This window comes from Symphalangus syndactylus, chromosome 10 (genome assembly GCF_028878055.3).
Source record: "Symphalangus syndactylus isolate Jambi chromosome 10, NHGRI_mSymSyn1-v2.1_pri, whole genome shotgun sequence".
Classification (NCBI taxonomy): Eukaryota; Metazoa; Chordata; class Mammalia; order Primates; family Hylobatidae; genus Symphalangus; species Symphalangus syndactylus.
Window position 1 is genome coordinate 115628861 of NC_072432.2, and position 16290 is coordinate 115645150.

Below are 16290 nucleotides of genomic sequence, written 5' to 3' on the forward strand. Positions count from 1 at the left end.
GGATGATGGGGAGGTCGGAGGATAAGGGGGTGCTGGGATTGCTAATGGGGACTAAAATGGCCAGTCTCCTGGCAAGATTTTGAGCGGGTCATTTCATTGAGGCCTCTTAGATTTCGTATTTGAGAATTAGGGCACTGATTCCTGACTAGGCATGGGGGTCACTGGCTTGAGTCAGACAAACGAATGTCTCTTAGAAATGGCCACTGATAGGCATCCTTCTCTTCCAGTCAGGACGGGGCTGGTTTCCTTATCTGTTGCAGTCTCGACTGCCAGAGGGAGGCGGGCGTAGTAGGCAGTCGGGGGGGGTCTCGTGTTTGGGGGGCCTGGCTCCCGCTTTCTTTGAGCTCGGAACCAATGATCCGAAGCCTTCTTTTCTGATGGGATTCTTTAGCGAGGACACTACCAAGGCGCGACTTCCTGACGCGCATCCGATCCGGGAAGGCGCACTTCCTCTCCCCAGTTGCCGCGGGATGGCAGGCCGGCGTGGGGGAAGGGAGAGGTCGGCGGAGACGAGGGAGGGACCATATCCGGGAGAGTGGCAGCTTCCGACCAGTGGTCGCGCTTCCGGAGAGGCGCTTCCGGTGGCGGCGGCAGCAGCGGCTGTGGTGGTTCCGGGTGTCTTTGTCCCCCCGGTGTCGCTGCCCTGGCCCGCAGGTGGGTTGGAGGGCCCCCCGCAGCCCCTCTGCCCCTTCGCCCCTCTGTCCCTCCGCTGGCCGAAGGGCTGCGAGGGCCGGGCGGCGAAGATGCGTGGGGCGCGGAAGGGGCCGAGCCCCTCTTTGGACTGCAAGTCCCGTCTCCCTGGCAACGGCCTCGGCCTTGGGGGCGGGCGGGAGGAGGAGAAACCGCGCGCCTCAGTCCTCCCTCGGTGGCCTCGTCGCGGCTCTGCCGGGAGACCCGACGCTGGCGGCTGCTGAGGCCGGAGCGGAGGGCCCGGGAGCGTGGGAGCAGGAGGGTGGCGCGCAGCCGGTTTCGCGTTCTGTCGGCCAGGGAGCTGCCTTCCCACCAGCGGGTCGAGGAAACAACGGGTCGGGCTTCCGGGGAGAGGGCCCACACCATCTCCTCGCCGGCACCGGCCTCCTCCATTTTTCCGGGCCCTGCGTGGAGGGTTTTGGCGGATGTTTTTGAATGCAGGAATGTCATCGGGGCTCTCTCGAGCCCCTCACCCCGCCAACTACTCTGGGGGTGGCGTGGCATAGTGAGAGGAGCGCTAAGTTGTTGGGAGGCCTGGGTGTGAGTACCAGTTTTGTCACTACCTGGTTATGTGGCCCCGGGCAAGTCTCTTGATCTCTCTGAGCATCAGTTTCCTTGTCTGTAAGACAGCATGACAATATCATCCACCACTAGGTTATTGTGAGGGCAAACTGGAACAATGTAATTTCTTGTTTCATTTCTTACTTCTCTATATTCTCTCCATCCATTGCCTTCATTCATTCTTATTACCCACCTCCCCGTTTTCCTAAATATCCTTAATTAAGATTCTCCACTTTTCCGTGTATAGATGGAAATTTCCCCTATTAGCTGTTAATTTCTTTCTTTTTGGATTGAAGGCTTTTCCCCACGACTCTGAAAGAGGACAGCGTTTCCAATGTCCCAGTTTAAGCGCCAGCGGATCAACCCGCTTCCAGGGGGACGCAACTTCTCAGGTGATCACTTTTCTCCCTACCTGGCCTCATCCTGGGAAGTATGTGCTCTGGAGTTAGTTTGGGGTTTCCCTGGTGGAGAGCAATTTGCTGCTGATGTTCCTCTGGAAAACAGGAGATGCCCACAGTGGTTGCCAGTGAAGCCCTGTGGAGGAGCTGGCTGGAGCTGTAGCCTTTGGATTTACCACATCCTTTGGTTGACTCTAGTGCTTAAGGTGGTAGGGGCGGTTCCTGGAGATTGCTTCTCTTTCCCCATAGGCACAGCTTCAACGTCTCTTCTGGGCCCTCCTCCTGGTTTGCTCACTCCTCCTGTGGCCACAGAACTGTCCCAGAATGCCAGGCACCTTCAGGTAGGTTGGGCATCCCTTATAATAAGTTTCAGCCCTTGGGACTGAATGCATGGAGGCCTGGTACTCTTTTTCTCTTACATAATAGTGTTTATCATTCCTGATCCCTCTCCTGGTAGTGGGCTAGTATGGGGTTGCCCAGATAGCCTTCACACTGGAGCATCTTCATTTCTCGCTCCAGGGAAATCTTTAGCGTACGTCTTGGAATTAATGAACTGGAAATCCTAGAAGCAGCTTGTGGGTCAAGAACCAGCTCAAACATGCCCCAACCCCTAATGATGGAGTATGCCCACCACACCTGTACTTCACTCTGTGTGAACTCTTGATGCAGTACGCTGAGCCGGGGCGTGGGTTGAGATGAGACCTTCATGGCAGAGTGCGATTTTGTCCGGTTTCCTCCCTTTTACTTTTCAGCTGTCTCCTTCTCTTACAGGGTGGGGAGAAACAGCGGGTCTTCACTGGTATTGTTACCAGCTTGCATGACTACTTTGGGGTTGTGGATGAAGAGGTCTTTTTTCAGCTAAGGTAGGCTTGAGGTTGGTCCCCTACTGGAAATGCTTATTGGATTCAGTTCTGTCACCATGCTGGTATTGCCCCCACCCCCCTCAGAGCCATTGCTTTGCTGTTTTTGTGCAAGGTGTGGGAAATCTTGATGGGAAAGGCCTCATAGGGGCAGTCAGGGTGGCCTGGCCAGGGTTCCTCTCCTGATGGGGCCTCCTGGCTTGTGTGCTGGCAGTGTGGTGAAGGGCCGTCTGCCCCAGCTGGGTGAGAAGGTGCTGGTGAAGGCTGCATACAACCCAGGCCAGGCAGTGCCCTGGAATGCTGTCAAGGTGCAAACGCTCTCCAACCAGGTATTCATCTCCTTAGCATGTGCATTGGAAAGGGGAGGGATGGAAGCCCCTGTGCCCTGACAGCAGGGCAAAACCCTGACTTTTGTTAGGGGGGTGGGACTGCATCTTTCCAAGGTAGTGAGTGCCTCAACCATGGGGTCCCCTGAATTTCCTGGCTCCTGTTCTGCAGCCCCTACTGAAGTCCCCAGCACCTCCCCTTCTGCATGTAGCAGCCCTGGGCCAGAAGCAAGGGATCCTGGGAGCTCAGCCTCAGTTGATCTTCCAGCCTCACCGGATTCCCCCACTGTTTCCTCAGAAGCGTGAGTACGAGTGGCACTATTGTTGGGTGTGGCTTTATGGGGTAGTCTGGATCAATGGACTTTCAGGTTGTTGCTCTTAGCATAGAGGTGGGTACTTCTGTGTACTGGAAGAAAGGTGGGCAATCTGGATAGGTGTTTAGGGTTTTTTTTTTTTTTTTTGATGGAGTCTCGCTCTGTTGCCCAGGCTGGAGTGCAATGACACCATCTCGGCTCATTGCAACCTCTGCCTCCTGGGTTCAAGCAATTCTCCTGCCTCAGCTTCCCCATAGCTGGGATTACAGGCGCCTGCCACCATGCCCGGCTAATTTTTTTTTTGAGACAGAGTCTCGCTCTGTCACCCAGGCTGGAGTGCAGTGGCGTGATCTCGGCTCACTGCAAGTTCCGCCTCCCGGGTTCACACCATTCTCCTGCCTCAGCCTCCTGAGTAGCTGGGACTACAGGCACCCACCACCACGCCCGGCTAATTTTTTGTATTTTTAGTAGAGATGGGGTTTCACCATGTTCGCCAGGCTAGTCTTGAACTCCTGACGTCAAGTGATCCATCCGCATTGTCCTCTCAAAGTGCTGGGATTACAGGTGTGAGCTACCGCGCCCGGCTGGTTTTTAGGGTTTTTGAGTCACCAGTCATTTCCTTTCTGCAGCTCTGAGTCTCTTCCAAACATCCCACACACTTCACCTGAGCCACCTGAACAGATTTCCTGCCCGGGGCCCTCATGGACGGTTGGATCAGGGCCGAAGGTAAGAGGATGATGTCCCTTTTTTTGGCCACTTGTTGACACTAACATTCTCTTTATTTTATTATTATTTTTTTGTGTTGGCCAGGAAGTGAACCCAGGTCAACTGCTTGGAAGGTGGCTGTGCTTACCACTAACATTCTCTGCCTGCAGCTAGATGCTAGTCCCTTTTCTCTGAAGTATGTAGACACACTGGAATGTATATAAAAATACTGGAATTTTATACAGTGGTTAAGTAAGCAGGGAGTTGATACAGTTCATCTTTCAAAATGTCATGTTGAGATACTTCTTATTCTTTGTTTCTAGTCCCTAAGTTGAGATGACAGGAATGGAAACTCTCAATAGTAACATGTCAAAACTAACACTGCAGTATCTGTTCTAGTTGTTTAAAACGTTTCTTTATAGACCCCGTACTCATAAGTATGCTGTTAGAAGGTGTATATTGCACTGTGCCTGGGAGTTCAGGCCTCTGTGCCTTGGACACACAGGCAGCTTTCTCAGCCATGTATGGAGCAAGCATGGCTGATTTGGGCCTTTAGGGTGTCCTCGTGATCCTATCTCATCTGTAGTATTGGGGACCACCAGGAGCATGCTGTCCCATCTTCTCTCCAGTTCACATGTTCCTTCCTCAGTCTCACTCTCCCTGAGTGTTTTGCTTGTACCTCTAAAAGTTAAGCTCTAGACTGGTTTGTTTAAGACTCGTTCTAGTTCTGTGTTCATTTTAAACTTGTTATAATGGAGAATTTCACTATATGCAAGGTAAACAGAAAGGTATGAGGAACCTTATTATACCCATTACCCAGCTTCTTCAAGTATCAGCTACCGTTCTTTTTCATCTCTACCTCCATCTACTCAGTGCTCCCACTTGATTTTGTTAAGGTAAAAAATTTTAACGTGGAACTTAGATTGAAATGCACACATCTTGACAATTTTGACAAATGGGAAATCTCATGTAACCCTTAACCCTTTTTTTTTTTTTTTTTTTGAGACAAGGGCTTGCTCTGTCACTCAGGCTGGAGTGTGGTGGTGTGATCACGGCTCATTGCAGCCTTGATCTCCCTGGCACAAGCCATCCTTCTGCCTCGGCCTTGGGAGTAGCTGGGACTGCAGGTGTGCACCACCATGCTTGAGTAATTTTTTAAAACGTTTTTTGTAAGGCTGGGTGTGGTGGTTCATGCCTATAAATCTCAGTGCTTTGGGAGCCTGTCTCTACAAAAAGTAAGTAAATATTTATTTTTGTTGGGGGCAGAGAAAGGGTTTTACCACGTTGCCCAGGCTGGTCTCAAACTCCTGGGCTCAAGTGATCCTCCCACTTCAGCCTCCCAAAGCGCTGGGAGCTTTATTTTGAATTCCTGGCTTTGGGATGCAGAGAACAATGTCTCCATTGAGCAGCTACTGCTGAGCTGTGGTTTTTAGACAGGTGTACCCAGCTGGGCTCTGCTGCTGTGGGTCCAGAGAGGTCAGCCCCTGGTGCTGCCTTACGACCTCCTCACAATGTACACGAAGCGGAGGAAAGTGTCCACACAGTGTACAGCGTTGAGTGGATCATAACAGTTTGGCTAGAGGCCGACAGCGTCTTGTCCTGTGCATCTTCCTGGTCCTCAGTTTCCAGGGACCTTCTACCTTTCACATTGTGTGAGTTTATTAAAGGCTTCATTACAAAATCACAGCAGGTGCTTTCTGAGACAGTGTAGCCTGGGTGAAGCTCTGTGACTGCTGTGGACTTTCTGCTTTAGGGTTAATTTCAGGCTTTCTCTAGTCAGTTGCATTTGATTGTCCTGGATGTGCTGAGGCTCATGCAAAGTCTGTTGTATTACTTTGGCCATTATGCTTCAGCATCACAGCTTCTACAGAAAGGACGTACAGGCTGAGCATCCTAAATCCTAAAAACCAAAATACTCTCAAATCCAGAACTTTTTGAGTGCCGACACATGGTGCTCAAAGGAAATGTTTATTGAGCATTTCAGATTTGGATTTTTGGATTTGGGATGCTCAGCCAGAAGGTATAATGCAAATATTGCAAAATCTGAAAAAAATTCCAAACCCAGGACGCTTCTGGTCCCAAGCATTTCAGATAAGGGATACTCAACCTATACTACCATTGGGAGGGAGATACTATATTACCGTCGGTTAGTAGAGAGAATGTGCAGAGTGGGGCCAGGGGTAGTAGGAAGTAGGTCATTCTGGGGCAGCAACTTTTATTTATTTATTTAGTTTCTCAACTTTTAATTTATGAAGGACTCAGCCACATTAATGTTTTGCACGGAAGCCAAGCTTTATTTTGAATTCCTGGCTTTGGGATGCAGAGAACAATATCTCCATTGAGCAGCTACTGCTGAGCTGTGGTTTTTAGACAGGTGTACCCAGCTGGGCTCTGCTGCTGTGGGTCCTGAGAGGTCAGCCCCTGGTGCTGCCTTATGACCTCCTGACAATGTACAGGAAGCGGAGGAAAGTGGCCACACAGTGTACAGCGTTGAGTGGATCATAAGTTTAGCTAGAGGCTGACAGCATTACTGTGAGCTGGAGAGTTGTCAAAGTGGCTTTGGCATGGGTCTTCTATTAGAAATATGGGCTACTGACATCCCACTGGGGCTAGGGAAGAAGGCCACTTTTGGATGGAGATGCTCATGCACATGGAAGTGACCAAGGCCGACAGAAAAGAACAGGAGTCATGATAAATCTGTTCAGCTTAGTCACTGGGGTGTGAATAGGGAAATCACCCAGGCAGGTCTAAAAGGCAGAACAAAAACCTTCTGGTGAATACAATCAACTCAGTTACCCAGGCACAGAGAAGCAACAGTGGATTTTATTTCTCTCATGTGACATGGGGGGTTTTCCCCTTATCAGTCTGGCACTTTATAATGAATGGTCTAAAGGTTTTTTCTTCTTAAGTATTTTTATTTATTGTACCCATATCTGTTGCACTTATAGTGTAATACTGTAGTGACATTATAAAAATGTGTAAAGCAGTACATGCTATTATATAAAATTAATATAAATACGTAGGCTGGGCGCGGTGGCTCATGCCTGTAATCCTAGTACTTTGGGTGGCTGAGGTGGGCGGATCACTTGAGGTCAGGAGTTCAAAACCAGCCTGGCCAAGATGGTGAAACCCCGACTCTACTAAAAATACAAAAATTAGCTGGGCATGGTGGTGGGTACCTGTAATCCCAGCTACTTGGGAGGCTGAGGCAGGAGAATTGCTTGAACCCGGGAGGCAGAAGTTGCAGTGAGCCGAGATCACGCCAGTGCACTCCTGGCCTGAGCAACACAGCAAGACTCTGTCGCAAAAAAAAAAAAAGTGTGTGTGTATGTAAAAATATGTATGGTTTCTACCTTCTTTCTCTTTAAAGGTAACTTATTAACAGGTAGGTATTAAAGAATTTTAGAAAATAATTTTGAAAAGGAAAATCTCTTGCCACTCTTTTCTCCTGTGTTCTAGTTTTTATCCATACATGTGCATACTTAGAGTTCAAATTATTTTTGTGTATGTATAAACAGTTTTCCATATTGTAGCATAATCCTGAGTGTTTTAATGGCTGTGGGATTGTTTTTATTTACTATGAACATTTGGGTATTGCTGAGTATGTATTTGGTTTTTTACTCTCAGTTTATGCTGCTTCATATTTTTCCACACTATGTGTAGCCTTTCTTCTTCTTTGGAATTAACTTTCTTGGGACAAATTTTCAAGAGTGTAATTATTGGAGCAAATGGTTTGAGTGTTTTTATGACTTTAATGTGTATTATTAAGGATTTGTAACTGTCTCTTTTTTTTTTTTTTTTTTTTTTTGGTGAGACAGAGTCTCGCTCTGTCGCCCAGGCTGGAGTGCAATGGTGCGATCTCGGCTCACTGCCACCTCCGCCTCCCGGGTTCAAGCGATTCTCCTACCTCAGCCTCCCGAGTAGCTGGGGTTACAGACGTGTGCAACCACACCTGGCTACTTTTTTGTATTTTTAGTAGAGACGGGGTTTCACCATGTTGGCCAGGCTGGTCTCAAACTCCCGATCTCAAGTGATCCCCCCACTTCGGCCTAAGTGCTGGGATTACAGGCGTGAGCCACTGCGCCCGGCCTTGTAACTGTCTCTTCTAATAAAATTTACTTTATAGAACGCATAGCATGGATCCATATATGTGCCTCTTATTTTTAAAAGAAAAATCAGTTTTTTTCTCATTTCAAAAAGATCATGTTAACTATAATTAATGAAGTGCAGAAAAACAGAAAGTTATTCGTAAGCTTTCCAGAGGCTTCCACCATTAGTATTTTATTTCCTTTCAGTCTTCTAAAGTTGTTTTTGCAGTAGCTGAGGCCTACTGTGTATACAGTGTTGCAGAGTGTGCTTTTTGCTTAACAGGAATGTTTATTAAAAGAGTGTAAATGTCCATTTTAATATCTTTGTAACATTCTGTCATATGGCTGTTAGCATGGCTTCTTTTTCCATTTATTGAATATGAGGGATTTCGATTGTTTCCAGTTCTTTTAGTTCAGTATGTATTGAATACATATAACAATGTGGTTTCTTACTGTTGGTGATGGGTCAACCTCTAGTGATGACTATGACTCCAAGAAGCGCAAACAGCGGGCTGGTGGAGAGCCCTGGGGTGCTAAGAAGCCAAGGCATGACCTGCCTCCTTACCGGGTCCACCTCACTCCCTACACTGTGGACAGGTGAGTGGCGAGGCTGAGGTGGGCTGAGACTTGGCTGCTGGTAATAGTTTATGTAAATGAGATGGGCTCTATGCAAGTGCACGTGTGTGTTCTTACAGCCTTTTCTTACAGAACGTGTTGTACATACTGTTTACTGGTTTGCCTTTTCTTTTTTTTTTTTTTTTTTTTTTTTGAGACGGAGTCTCGCTCTGTCACCCAGGCTGGAGTGCAGTGGCGCAATCTCGGCTCACTGCAAGCTCCGCCTCCCGGGTTCACGCCATTCTCCTGCCTCAGCCTCTCCGAGTAGCTGGGACTACAGGCGCCCGCCACCACGCCCGGCTAATTTTTTGTATTTTTAGTAGAGACGGGGTTTCACCGTGGTCTCGATCTCCTGACCTTGTGATCCGCCCGCCTCGGCCTCCCAAAGTGCTGGGATTACAAGCGTGAGCCACCGCGCCCGGCCATGGTTTGCCTTTTCATTGAATGTACTTTAGATTTTATTTCATATGAACATTTATTAGATCCAGTTTATTTTGTTGTTTTTTTTAAGCAACTACACAGTATTCATTGAATGGATGAAAATGGTTTATTTAACCAGTTCTCCATTTGCACTCTATCCTAAATTTTCTTAGAATGAACATCCTTCTACCTACACCTGTGTGTTCGTTGAGATCAATTCCTAGAAATGGGGCATCTGGCTCAAAGGCTTTACTTTAAGCTTCCATAGCTATTGCCAGTTCTCCCGAAGAGGCTGTGCCCATTCTGCTCTAACCAGTGGGGTGTGGAGTCCTTATTTCCCCACGCCTTTGCCAACACTGTTAGCCGACTTTTTCGTCTTTGTCTGTCTAGTTGGTGACACGTGATAATGTGATTTGCATTTCTTTAATTGTAAGTGAGATTGAGCATATTTTCCTGGCTTTTAATTCTTACATATTTCTCTTAAGAACCTATTGATGTCTCCAGCCTGGGCAACAGAGCGAGACTCCGTCTCAAAAAAAAAAAAAAAAAGAACCTATTGATGTCAATTTTCTGTTTTTAGGCTTTTGAAGTTTTTGTTACTGATTTGTGAGTTCCTTTATATTAAGGCAATGACACATTTCTCTGTCATGTATTGTGTTTTCTTTTTTCCTTTCCCAGTTTGACTTTTGCCATCTAGAGGTTGTAAATTAAGTGGTCAGATCTGATCTAGCTTCCTTGAGGGGTGCCTTACTTCAAAAGTTCTCAGACTAAAAAAAAATTCGCCCATTTTTTCAAATCTTTGATGGTTTCATTTCTAATGTTTTAGTCTTTGCTCAGTCTGGATTCCCTTGCTGTCTTCCTGTAGCCCCATCTGTGACTTCCTAGAACTCCAGCGCCGTTACCGCAGCCTCCTGGTCCCCTCAGATTTTCTGTCCGTGCATCTGAGTTGGCTGTCAGCCTTCCCTCTGAGCCAACCCTTTTCCCTCCATCATCCGAGCCGGATCCAGGTCTCTTCTGAAAAGGAGGCAGCTCCAGACGCTGGTGCTAAGCCCATCCCTGCAGACGGTGACCCCACTTATAGTTCCAAGGTAAGCTGACAGGCGTCTGTCACTTATCTGATTTCTGGAGGCTGAAGGCAGCTCTATCTGATTTCTGGAGGCTGAAGGCAGCTCTGAGTGTCTCCTCCTGCACAGGTACTGCTGCTCTCTTCCCCGGGGTTGGAGGAATTGTATCGTTGTTGCATGCTCTTTGTGGATGACATGGCTGAGCCAAGGGAGACACCAGAGCATCCTCTGAAGCAGATAAAGGTAAGAGCTGGAGAGCAGGAGGAGATGCATTCACTGGTAATGTCCAGAACCTGTCACGTCTTGAGTGCTCGGCTCCTGTCCCTGAATGCATAAAACAAGGCATCTCGGAGCCGAATGCCCCTCATTTCACCCAGGAGGAAGGTGCAGCTCAGAGCTGTTCGGACTAGTCAGAGAGAGCTAGGTGGCTGGTTCATGTTCACAGATAGATAGATAGAGACCTCACTGTGTGGTGGACTTCCCCACTTCCTGCTGCCTTCATCCTGATGGGTGGCAGCCTTGCCCTGCAGTGGGAGACCCAGGTAATGTAGTTTTTTGTTCTGTATCCCTGATCTCTTTTTGCAGTTTTTGCTGGGCAGGAAAGAAGAGGAGGCAGTGCTGGTTGGGGGTGAATGGTCTCCTTCCCTGGATGGCCTCGACCCCCAGGCTGACCCACAGGTGCTGGTGCGTACCGCCATCCGCTGTGCGCAGGCCCAGACCGGCATTGACTTGAGCGGCTGTACCAAGTGGTGAGTGGGCTTCCTGAGCCTCAGCTGTACCAACGCACCAGGTTGGGGAGGTTTTGTTGGGGAGGCCCGGTCCCTGCCCCTTTCTGCCGGTTAGCTCTCTGCCCCCTAGTCCCGTCCCTGCCCCCTAGTCCCGTCCCTGCCCTCTCTGCTGCCTCAGGGTAGGGTGGGGTGTATGCCAAAAGCTGGCTGAGCCCACAGGCTGCACTTGAGACTCCCTGGAGTTGTCCTTGCACCTTGTAGGGTGCTTGTGTGATTGCGACTTCCCCACTGACTGATCATTTCTTGAGGACTTGGTCTGTAGCTTTCCTGTTGTGTTTTCAAAGCTAGGCTCGCAGTGTGTGCTCATTGAATGCTGACTGGAAACTGAAGCCCTTGCCTGCGAACGTGGTGTCTGCATGGAGTTGTCACTAAGGAAGTTAGTACCTCCTTTTGCCATGTGCAGGTGGCGCTTTGCTGAGTTTCAGTACCTGCAGCTGGGATCCCCCCGGCGGCTCCAGACAGTGGTGGTGTACCTGCCGGACGTCTGGACCATCATGCCTACTCTGGAGGAGTGGGAGGCCCTGTGCCAGCAGAAAGCTGCAGAGGCAGCTCCCCCGACCCAGGAGGCACCAGGGGTAAGGGTGTGTTTTAGCCCGCAGCGGGGGATATAGGTGGCCTAATCCCGGGACCCAGAGGGTCTCATCTCGGCTATTGTCACAGGAAACGGAGCCTGCCGAACAGGCACCTGACGCCTTGGAGCAAGCAGCAGACACCCCTAGACGGAACGCAGAAACTCCAGAGGCCACCACACAGCAGGAAACGGACACTGATCTCCCAGAGGCCCCTCCACCCCCGCTAGAACCTGCTGTCATCGCACGCCCTGGCTGTGTAAACCTGTCCCTCCATGGGATTGTGGAGGATCGGAGGCCAAAAGAAAGGATCTCTTTTGAGGCAGGTGTCAGAGTCTTGGGGAGGCTGTGGGCTGGGATCTGTGGGCCTGAAGCAGTCTTTCTTCCTGATGCTCATGGACCCTCCCACCTCCCCATCAGGTGATGGTGCTGGCCGAGCTGTTTCTGGAGATGCTCCAGAGGGATTTTGGCTATAGGGTTTATAAGATGCTGCTGAGCCTTCCTGAAAAGGTCGTGTCCCCACCTGAACCTGAGAAGGAGGAGGCGGCCAAGGAGGAAGCCACCAAGGAGGAAGAAGCCATCAAAGAGGAGGTGGTCAAGGAGCCCAAGGATGAGGCACAGAATGAGGGTCCGGCTACCGAGTCAGAGCCCCCACTGGTGAGTACCCTGTCACCTCGGGCTGTCACAGTGCTTACCGTGACCGCGGATCTTCACCCCGGGCTCTGTTCCGAGCGCTTCCTGTGCTCTAGCTCATTCCCTGCTCCCTTGCTCAGCATGGACTGAGGCCGCACAGCTAGTAAGTAGCACACTTAGTGCAAGGGAAGGTGGCGCAGAGGAGTGCAGGGAGCATGGCTGAGCAGCCTGACAGCACAGAAACCCCCGTCACTGAGAATGCTTGGCAGAGTGGGGTGCTTTGATTGCCTGATGGTTAACTAGAAAATTTTGTAGTCCGGGCGCGGTAGCTCACGCCTGTAATACCAGCACTTTGGGAGGCCAAGGTGGGCAGATCATGAGGTCAGGAGTTTGAGATCAGCCTGGCCAATATGGTGAAACCCCGTCTCTACTAAAAATACAAAAATTAGCCGGGTGTGGTGGTGCGTGCCTGTACTCTCAGCTACTCGGGAGGCTGAGGCAGGAGAATCGCTTAAACCCGGGAGCCAGAGGTTGCAATGAGTCGAGGTCGCGCCACTGCACTCTAGCCTGGGCAAGACAGCAAGACTCTGTCTCAAAAAAAAAAAAATTGTAAACCTTTTCTAAAATACCAGTCTGCTTTTTTTTTTTTTTTTGGAGATGGAGTCTTGCTCTGTCACCCAGTTTGAAGTGCAGTGGCGTGACCTCAGCTCACTGCAAAACCTCTGCCTCCCAGGTTCAAACGATTCTCCTGCGTCAGCCTCTCCAGTAGGTGGGATTACAGGCACCCCACCACGCCCGGCTAATTTTTGTATTTTTGCAGAGGTGGGGTTTCACCATGTTGGACTGGCTGGTCTTGAACTCCTGACCTCAGGAGTGCTGGGATTACAGGTGTGAGCCACCATGCCCAGCTGCTGCTTGTTTACATACTATCAAATGAATGTAATTTCTTCTGGGACCAAGATCAGCTCCTGAGGAAAAAAGCCCAGGTGTCTGGTGATGCCTTGGCATGCTCTGAATCCCACTTAATGAAATTAAATACATGAAATGAGACAGTGTCTGTACAGCCCTCCATACAGTGCCTGGGGCATAGTTGATACTGAGGTGTCAGCCATGATTACTATTGGTAATTATGGTAACTGCCTTTGTTTTCCCTATCACCTTCATCTGCCTCTGCAGAAGGAGGATGGGCTTTTGCCCAAACCACCCTCTTCTGGGGGAGAGGAAGAAGAAAAACCCCGGGGCGAGGCTTCTGAGGACCTGTGTGAGATGGCCCTGGACCCAGAACTGTTGCTTCTGAGGGATGATGGAGAGGAGGAGTTTGGTACGTTGAGTGGTGAGAGGGGAGCTTGCAGGCTTGGGATGTAGCTTTCCACCTGTGGCCAAGCTGGTTTTCAATTTTGGGCTGTGGAGTTGGGTGGGCCCTGCTCTCCATTTATCTTGGGCTTTCTGTAGCAGGAGCAAAGCTGGAGGATTCGGAGGTCCGGTCCGTTGCCTCAAACCAGTCAGAGATGGAGTTCTCTTCACTTCAGGACATGGTGAGGCATCTTCTCAACCTCTCTGGGCCTCAGTGGTGGTGAGATTTGGCAAGGCCTCTGGCCCACTCCTAGGAGAAGGATGCTTACCAGTGACTTCCTTTCTTGATGGACCCAACGCACAGTGTGGTCCTTGGCTCATGGAAGGGCAGGTTCATAGGCTCCAGGAGAACATTTCAGTGTCTGTCGGGGTGAATGGGAGAGGGGTATTTGATCCTCTCCTGAGAGGAGCACAGGAGCTTTTGTGAAAGTGGCCCAGAGAGGAAGGCTGGCTTGGGCGTGATGAACATCAGGCAAGGTGCTTGATGTTTTGTTTTTTAGAGACGGGGTTTCGCTATGTTGCCCAGGCTGGAGCACAGTGGTTATTCACAGGCATGAACATAGTGCACTGCAGCCTCAAACTCTTGGGTTTAAGTGATTCTCCTGCCTTAGCCTCCCCAGTAGCTGGGACTTCTTCAGGCATGCATCACTGCATGCGGCCCGAACCACTGATTTCTGAACAGGCTGAATCCGGGGCGATAGAGCCACTGAGGGAACTATTTGCAAATCCTGCTCATCTTTGTTTTCGTTGCAGCCCAAGGAGCTAGATCCCTCTGCTGTGCTCCCCTTGGACTGTCTGCTTGCTTTTGTGTTCTTTGATGCCAACTGGTGTGGCTACTTGCACCGGCGAGACTTGGAGAGGATCCTCCTTACCCTTGGGATCCGGCTCAGTGCAGAACAGGTACCTTCTTTCTTCTGCACCAGCACATGGGCACAGGCCTGCACTAGCTCCTGCTCTAGGTTCCCGCCCATGGCCAGGGTCGGGGACTGGGCTTTCTGATCAGCAGGTGTCTGGGGGTGTGTTTTCTGCAGGCCAAGCAGCTGGTCAGCAGGGTGGTGACCCAGAACATCTGCCAGTACCGGAGCCTTCAGTATAGCCGCCAGGAGGGCCTGGATGGTGGCCTTCCTGAGGAGGTGCTCTTTGGTATGTCCTGGGGCCCTGCAGCCTTCCTGGGGTACGGGTAGGGCAGGCTGTCCTCTCCGGAGACTCCATTCTGAATTCTTTTTCATGGTTCTCTCTAGGAAACCTGGACCTGCTGCCCCCTTCTGGGAAAAGCACGAAGCCAGGTGCTGCCCCCACAGAACACAAAGCCTTGGTGTCCCACAATGGCAGCCTGATCAATGTGGGGAGCCTGCTGCAGCGCGCGGAGCAGCAGGACAGCGGCCGGCTCTACTTAGAGAACAAGATCCACACACTGGAGCTGAAGCTGGGTGAGGGCCTGAGGCTGCGGCCACCATGCGGGCACGTGCAGGCCAGTAGGGAACCCGCTGCTTAGGCTCAGGCCCTGCCCTGTGCTCGGGGCCTTGATGGAGCAGCCATCCTTGTTTCCTTCTCCACCTTGCAGAGGAGAGCCATAACCGTTTCTCAGCCACTGAAGTAACGAATAAGACGCTGGCGGCAGAGATGCAGGAGCTGCGAGCCCGGCTGGCGGAGGCCGAGGAGACCGCCCGGACAGCGGAGCGACAGAAGAGCCAGCTCCAGCGGCTGCTGCAGGAGCTCCGCAGGCGCCTGACCCCCCTGCAGCTGGAGATCCAGCGGGTGGTAGAAAAGGTAAGGTGGGGGTGGACCAGGAGGCAGCACAGCTCCTTTCCCTGAGCTCCAAAAGTCCCCCTAGGGCACTTGCTCCTGTGTCAGGAGTGACCAGAGGGCCAGCAGGCACCGGCTTCTTCCTTCCGTTGCTTGCCAGGCGGTGTGCCCCTGGTTGCAGGTTCTCTGGAAATTGAGCAGTCAGCAGCGTGCAGCGGGAGCTTCCCAGCAGGAGGCAGTCCGCAGTCCTCAGATCACCTTGCCAGGCCCGATTCTGGGTACATCTGTTTCAAACAGGCTGACAGCTGGGTGGAGAAGGAGGAGCCGGCACCTAGCAACTGACGGCCTCGCACAGAACTGCCATCCTGTGAGGGCAGCGGTGGCGCCTGGCAAAGTTGGAGCCCTTGTGGTACCAGAAAGCAGCAGGAGCAAGACCTGGGAGCCAGGGCAGGGGTGGCTGACCCCATGCTCAGCCTCTAGGGGACGGCAGGCCATTAGGCTGGGGGCTGTGCTACGTGGGATGGATGTGTGAGGAACCCTGGTTCCACTTAACAACTAAATACAACATCTTTTGCACCCCTAGAATGTCATTTTGCCCTCAACCTTGGTATTTCTCCTGGGGCCCTTTTAGTCTTGTGCTGACTTTCTCCTGTCCTCTTCCAGTTTAGAATAAGACAGACAGGGGGAGAAAAAGGCTTTTCGAGTGTGGGACAAGGTCTGATGTCAGTGAACTGAACTGAAGAGACAGATGTGGAGCCTGGTTGGGCTAAGCAGCCCCCTCCCCCGGATGGCACAGGCTCTGCTAGGTTCCGGACACAGGCTCCTGGGGGAAGGGTCTCCCTTGGCCATCACGGGAATGGAGGTCATGCTAGAAAGTGCTCAGTGTTGGGCTGGGTTTGCCAATAGAACAATGTGTTCCAGTCACCCCAGACTCGCCAGAAGAAACCAGCACCTCTTTCCCGTGGCTCCTGTGTTCAGAATGTGGTATTGGCTCTGGCCCAGCCTTCTCCCCTGTTACCCATAATTCTTGCCTCTTTCCATAATCCGTGGTTTCAGTTTGACTTTGTATATAAAGTTGGGGTTTTTTTTTTTTTTTTTTTTGGCTTGTTTTTTAAATAAACCAAAGTCAAAAACAAACTGAGTGTGTCCTCCACAGCTCT

The 16290-nt window shown here is 50.8% G+C and overlaps 2 protein-coding genes and 1 long non-coding RNA gene across 8 annotated transcripts; 1 reads left to right on the forward strand and 2 right to left on the reverse strand.

The window, feature by feature from the left end:
- Positions 1-4: 4 nt before the first annotated feature.
- LOC129491663 (uncharacterized) lies at positions 5-1140 on the reverse strand. The gene is made up of 2 exons (XM_055296172.2): positions 895-1140; positions 5-815 (listed from the first exon to the last, which is right to left on the reverse strand). Exons 1-2 carry the CDS (start codon positions 1138-1140, stop codon positions 228-230), a joined length of 834 nt encoding a protein of 277 aa, XP_055152147.2. The 3' UTR covers positions 5-227.
- Positions 517-16267, forward strand: CCAR2 (cell cycle and apoptosis regulator 2). Of its 6 annotated transcripts, none has more exons than XM_063611427.1 (21): positions 517-654; positions 1548-1643; positions 1899-1990; positions 2421-2512; positions 2724-2838; positions 3008-3137; positions 3779-3875; positions 8420-8539; positions 9843-10065; positions 10171-10284; positions 10627-10790; positions 11233-11404; positions 11490-11720; positions 11819-12055; positions 13208-13352; positions 13484-13566; positions 14138-14284; positions 14416-14527; positions 14626-14814; positions 14949-15154; positions 15291-16267. In XM_063611427.1, exons 2-21 carry the CDS (start codon positions 1586-1588, stop codon positions 15660-15662), a joined length of 3099 nt encoding a protein of 1032 aa, XP_063467497.1. In that variant the 5' UTR covers positions 517-654; positions 1548-1585; the 3' UTR covers positions 15663-16267. The 6 variants fall into 6 exon arrangements, with proteins under 6 accessions (XP_063467497.1, XP_055151623.1, XP_055151625.1 ...); XM_055295648.2 differs by having other exon boundaries at positions 15428-16267; XM_055295650.2 differs by having other exon boundaries at positions 13487-13566; positions 15428-16267.
- LOC134731661 (uncharacterized) lies at positions 6126-9843 on the reverse strand. The gene is made up of 2 exons (XR_010114127.1): positions 9531-9843; positions 6126-9465 (listed from the first exon to the last, which is right to left on the reverse strand). It is a non-coding gene; the product is annotated as an uncharacterized lncRNA (long non-coding RNA).
- Positions 16268-16290: the final 23 nt, after the last annotated feature.

Bases quoted from the DNA above. Each gene is read 5' to 3' on its own strand.
- LOC129491663 (XM_055296172.2), bottom strand. From the start codon at position 1,140: ATGACATTCCTGCATTCAAAAACATCCGCCAAAACCCTCCACGCAGGG. The intron at 816-894 runs GTCTCCCGGCAG...CCCGCCCCCAAG, and splicing joins TCAGCAGCCGCCAGCGTCGG to GCCGAGGCCGTTGCCAGGGA.
- CCAR2 (XM_063611427.1), top strand. From the start codon at position 1,586: ATGTCCCAGTTTAAGCGCCAGCGGATCAACCCGCTTCCAGGGGGACGC. The intron at 3,876-8,419 runs GTAAGAGGATGA...GTCAACCTCTAG, and splicing joins CGGTTGGATCAGGGCCGAAG to TGATGACTATGACTCCAAGA. The intron at 14,815-14,948 runs GTGAGGGCCTGA...TCCACCTTGCAG, and splicing joins CACACTGGAGCTGAAGCTGG to AGGAGAGCCATAACCGTTTC.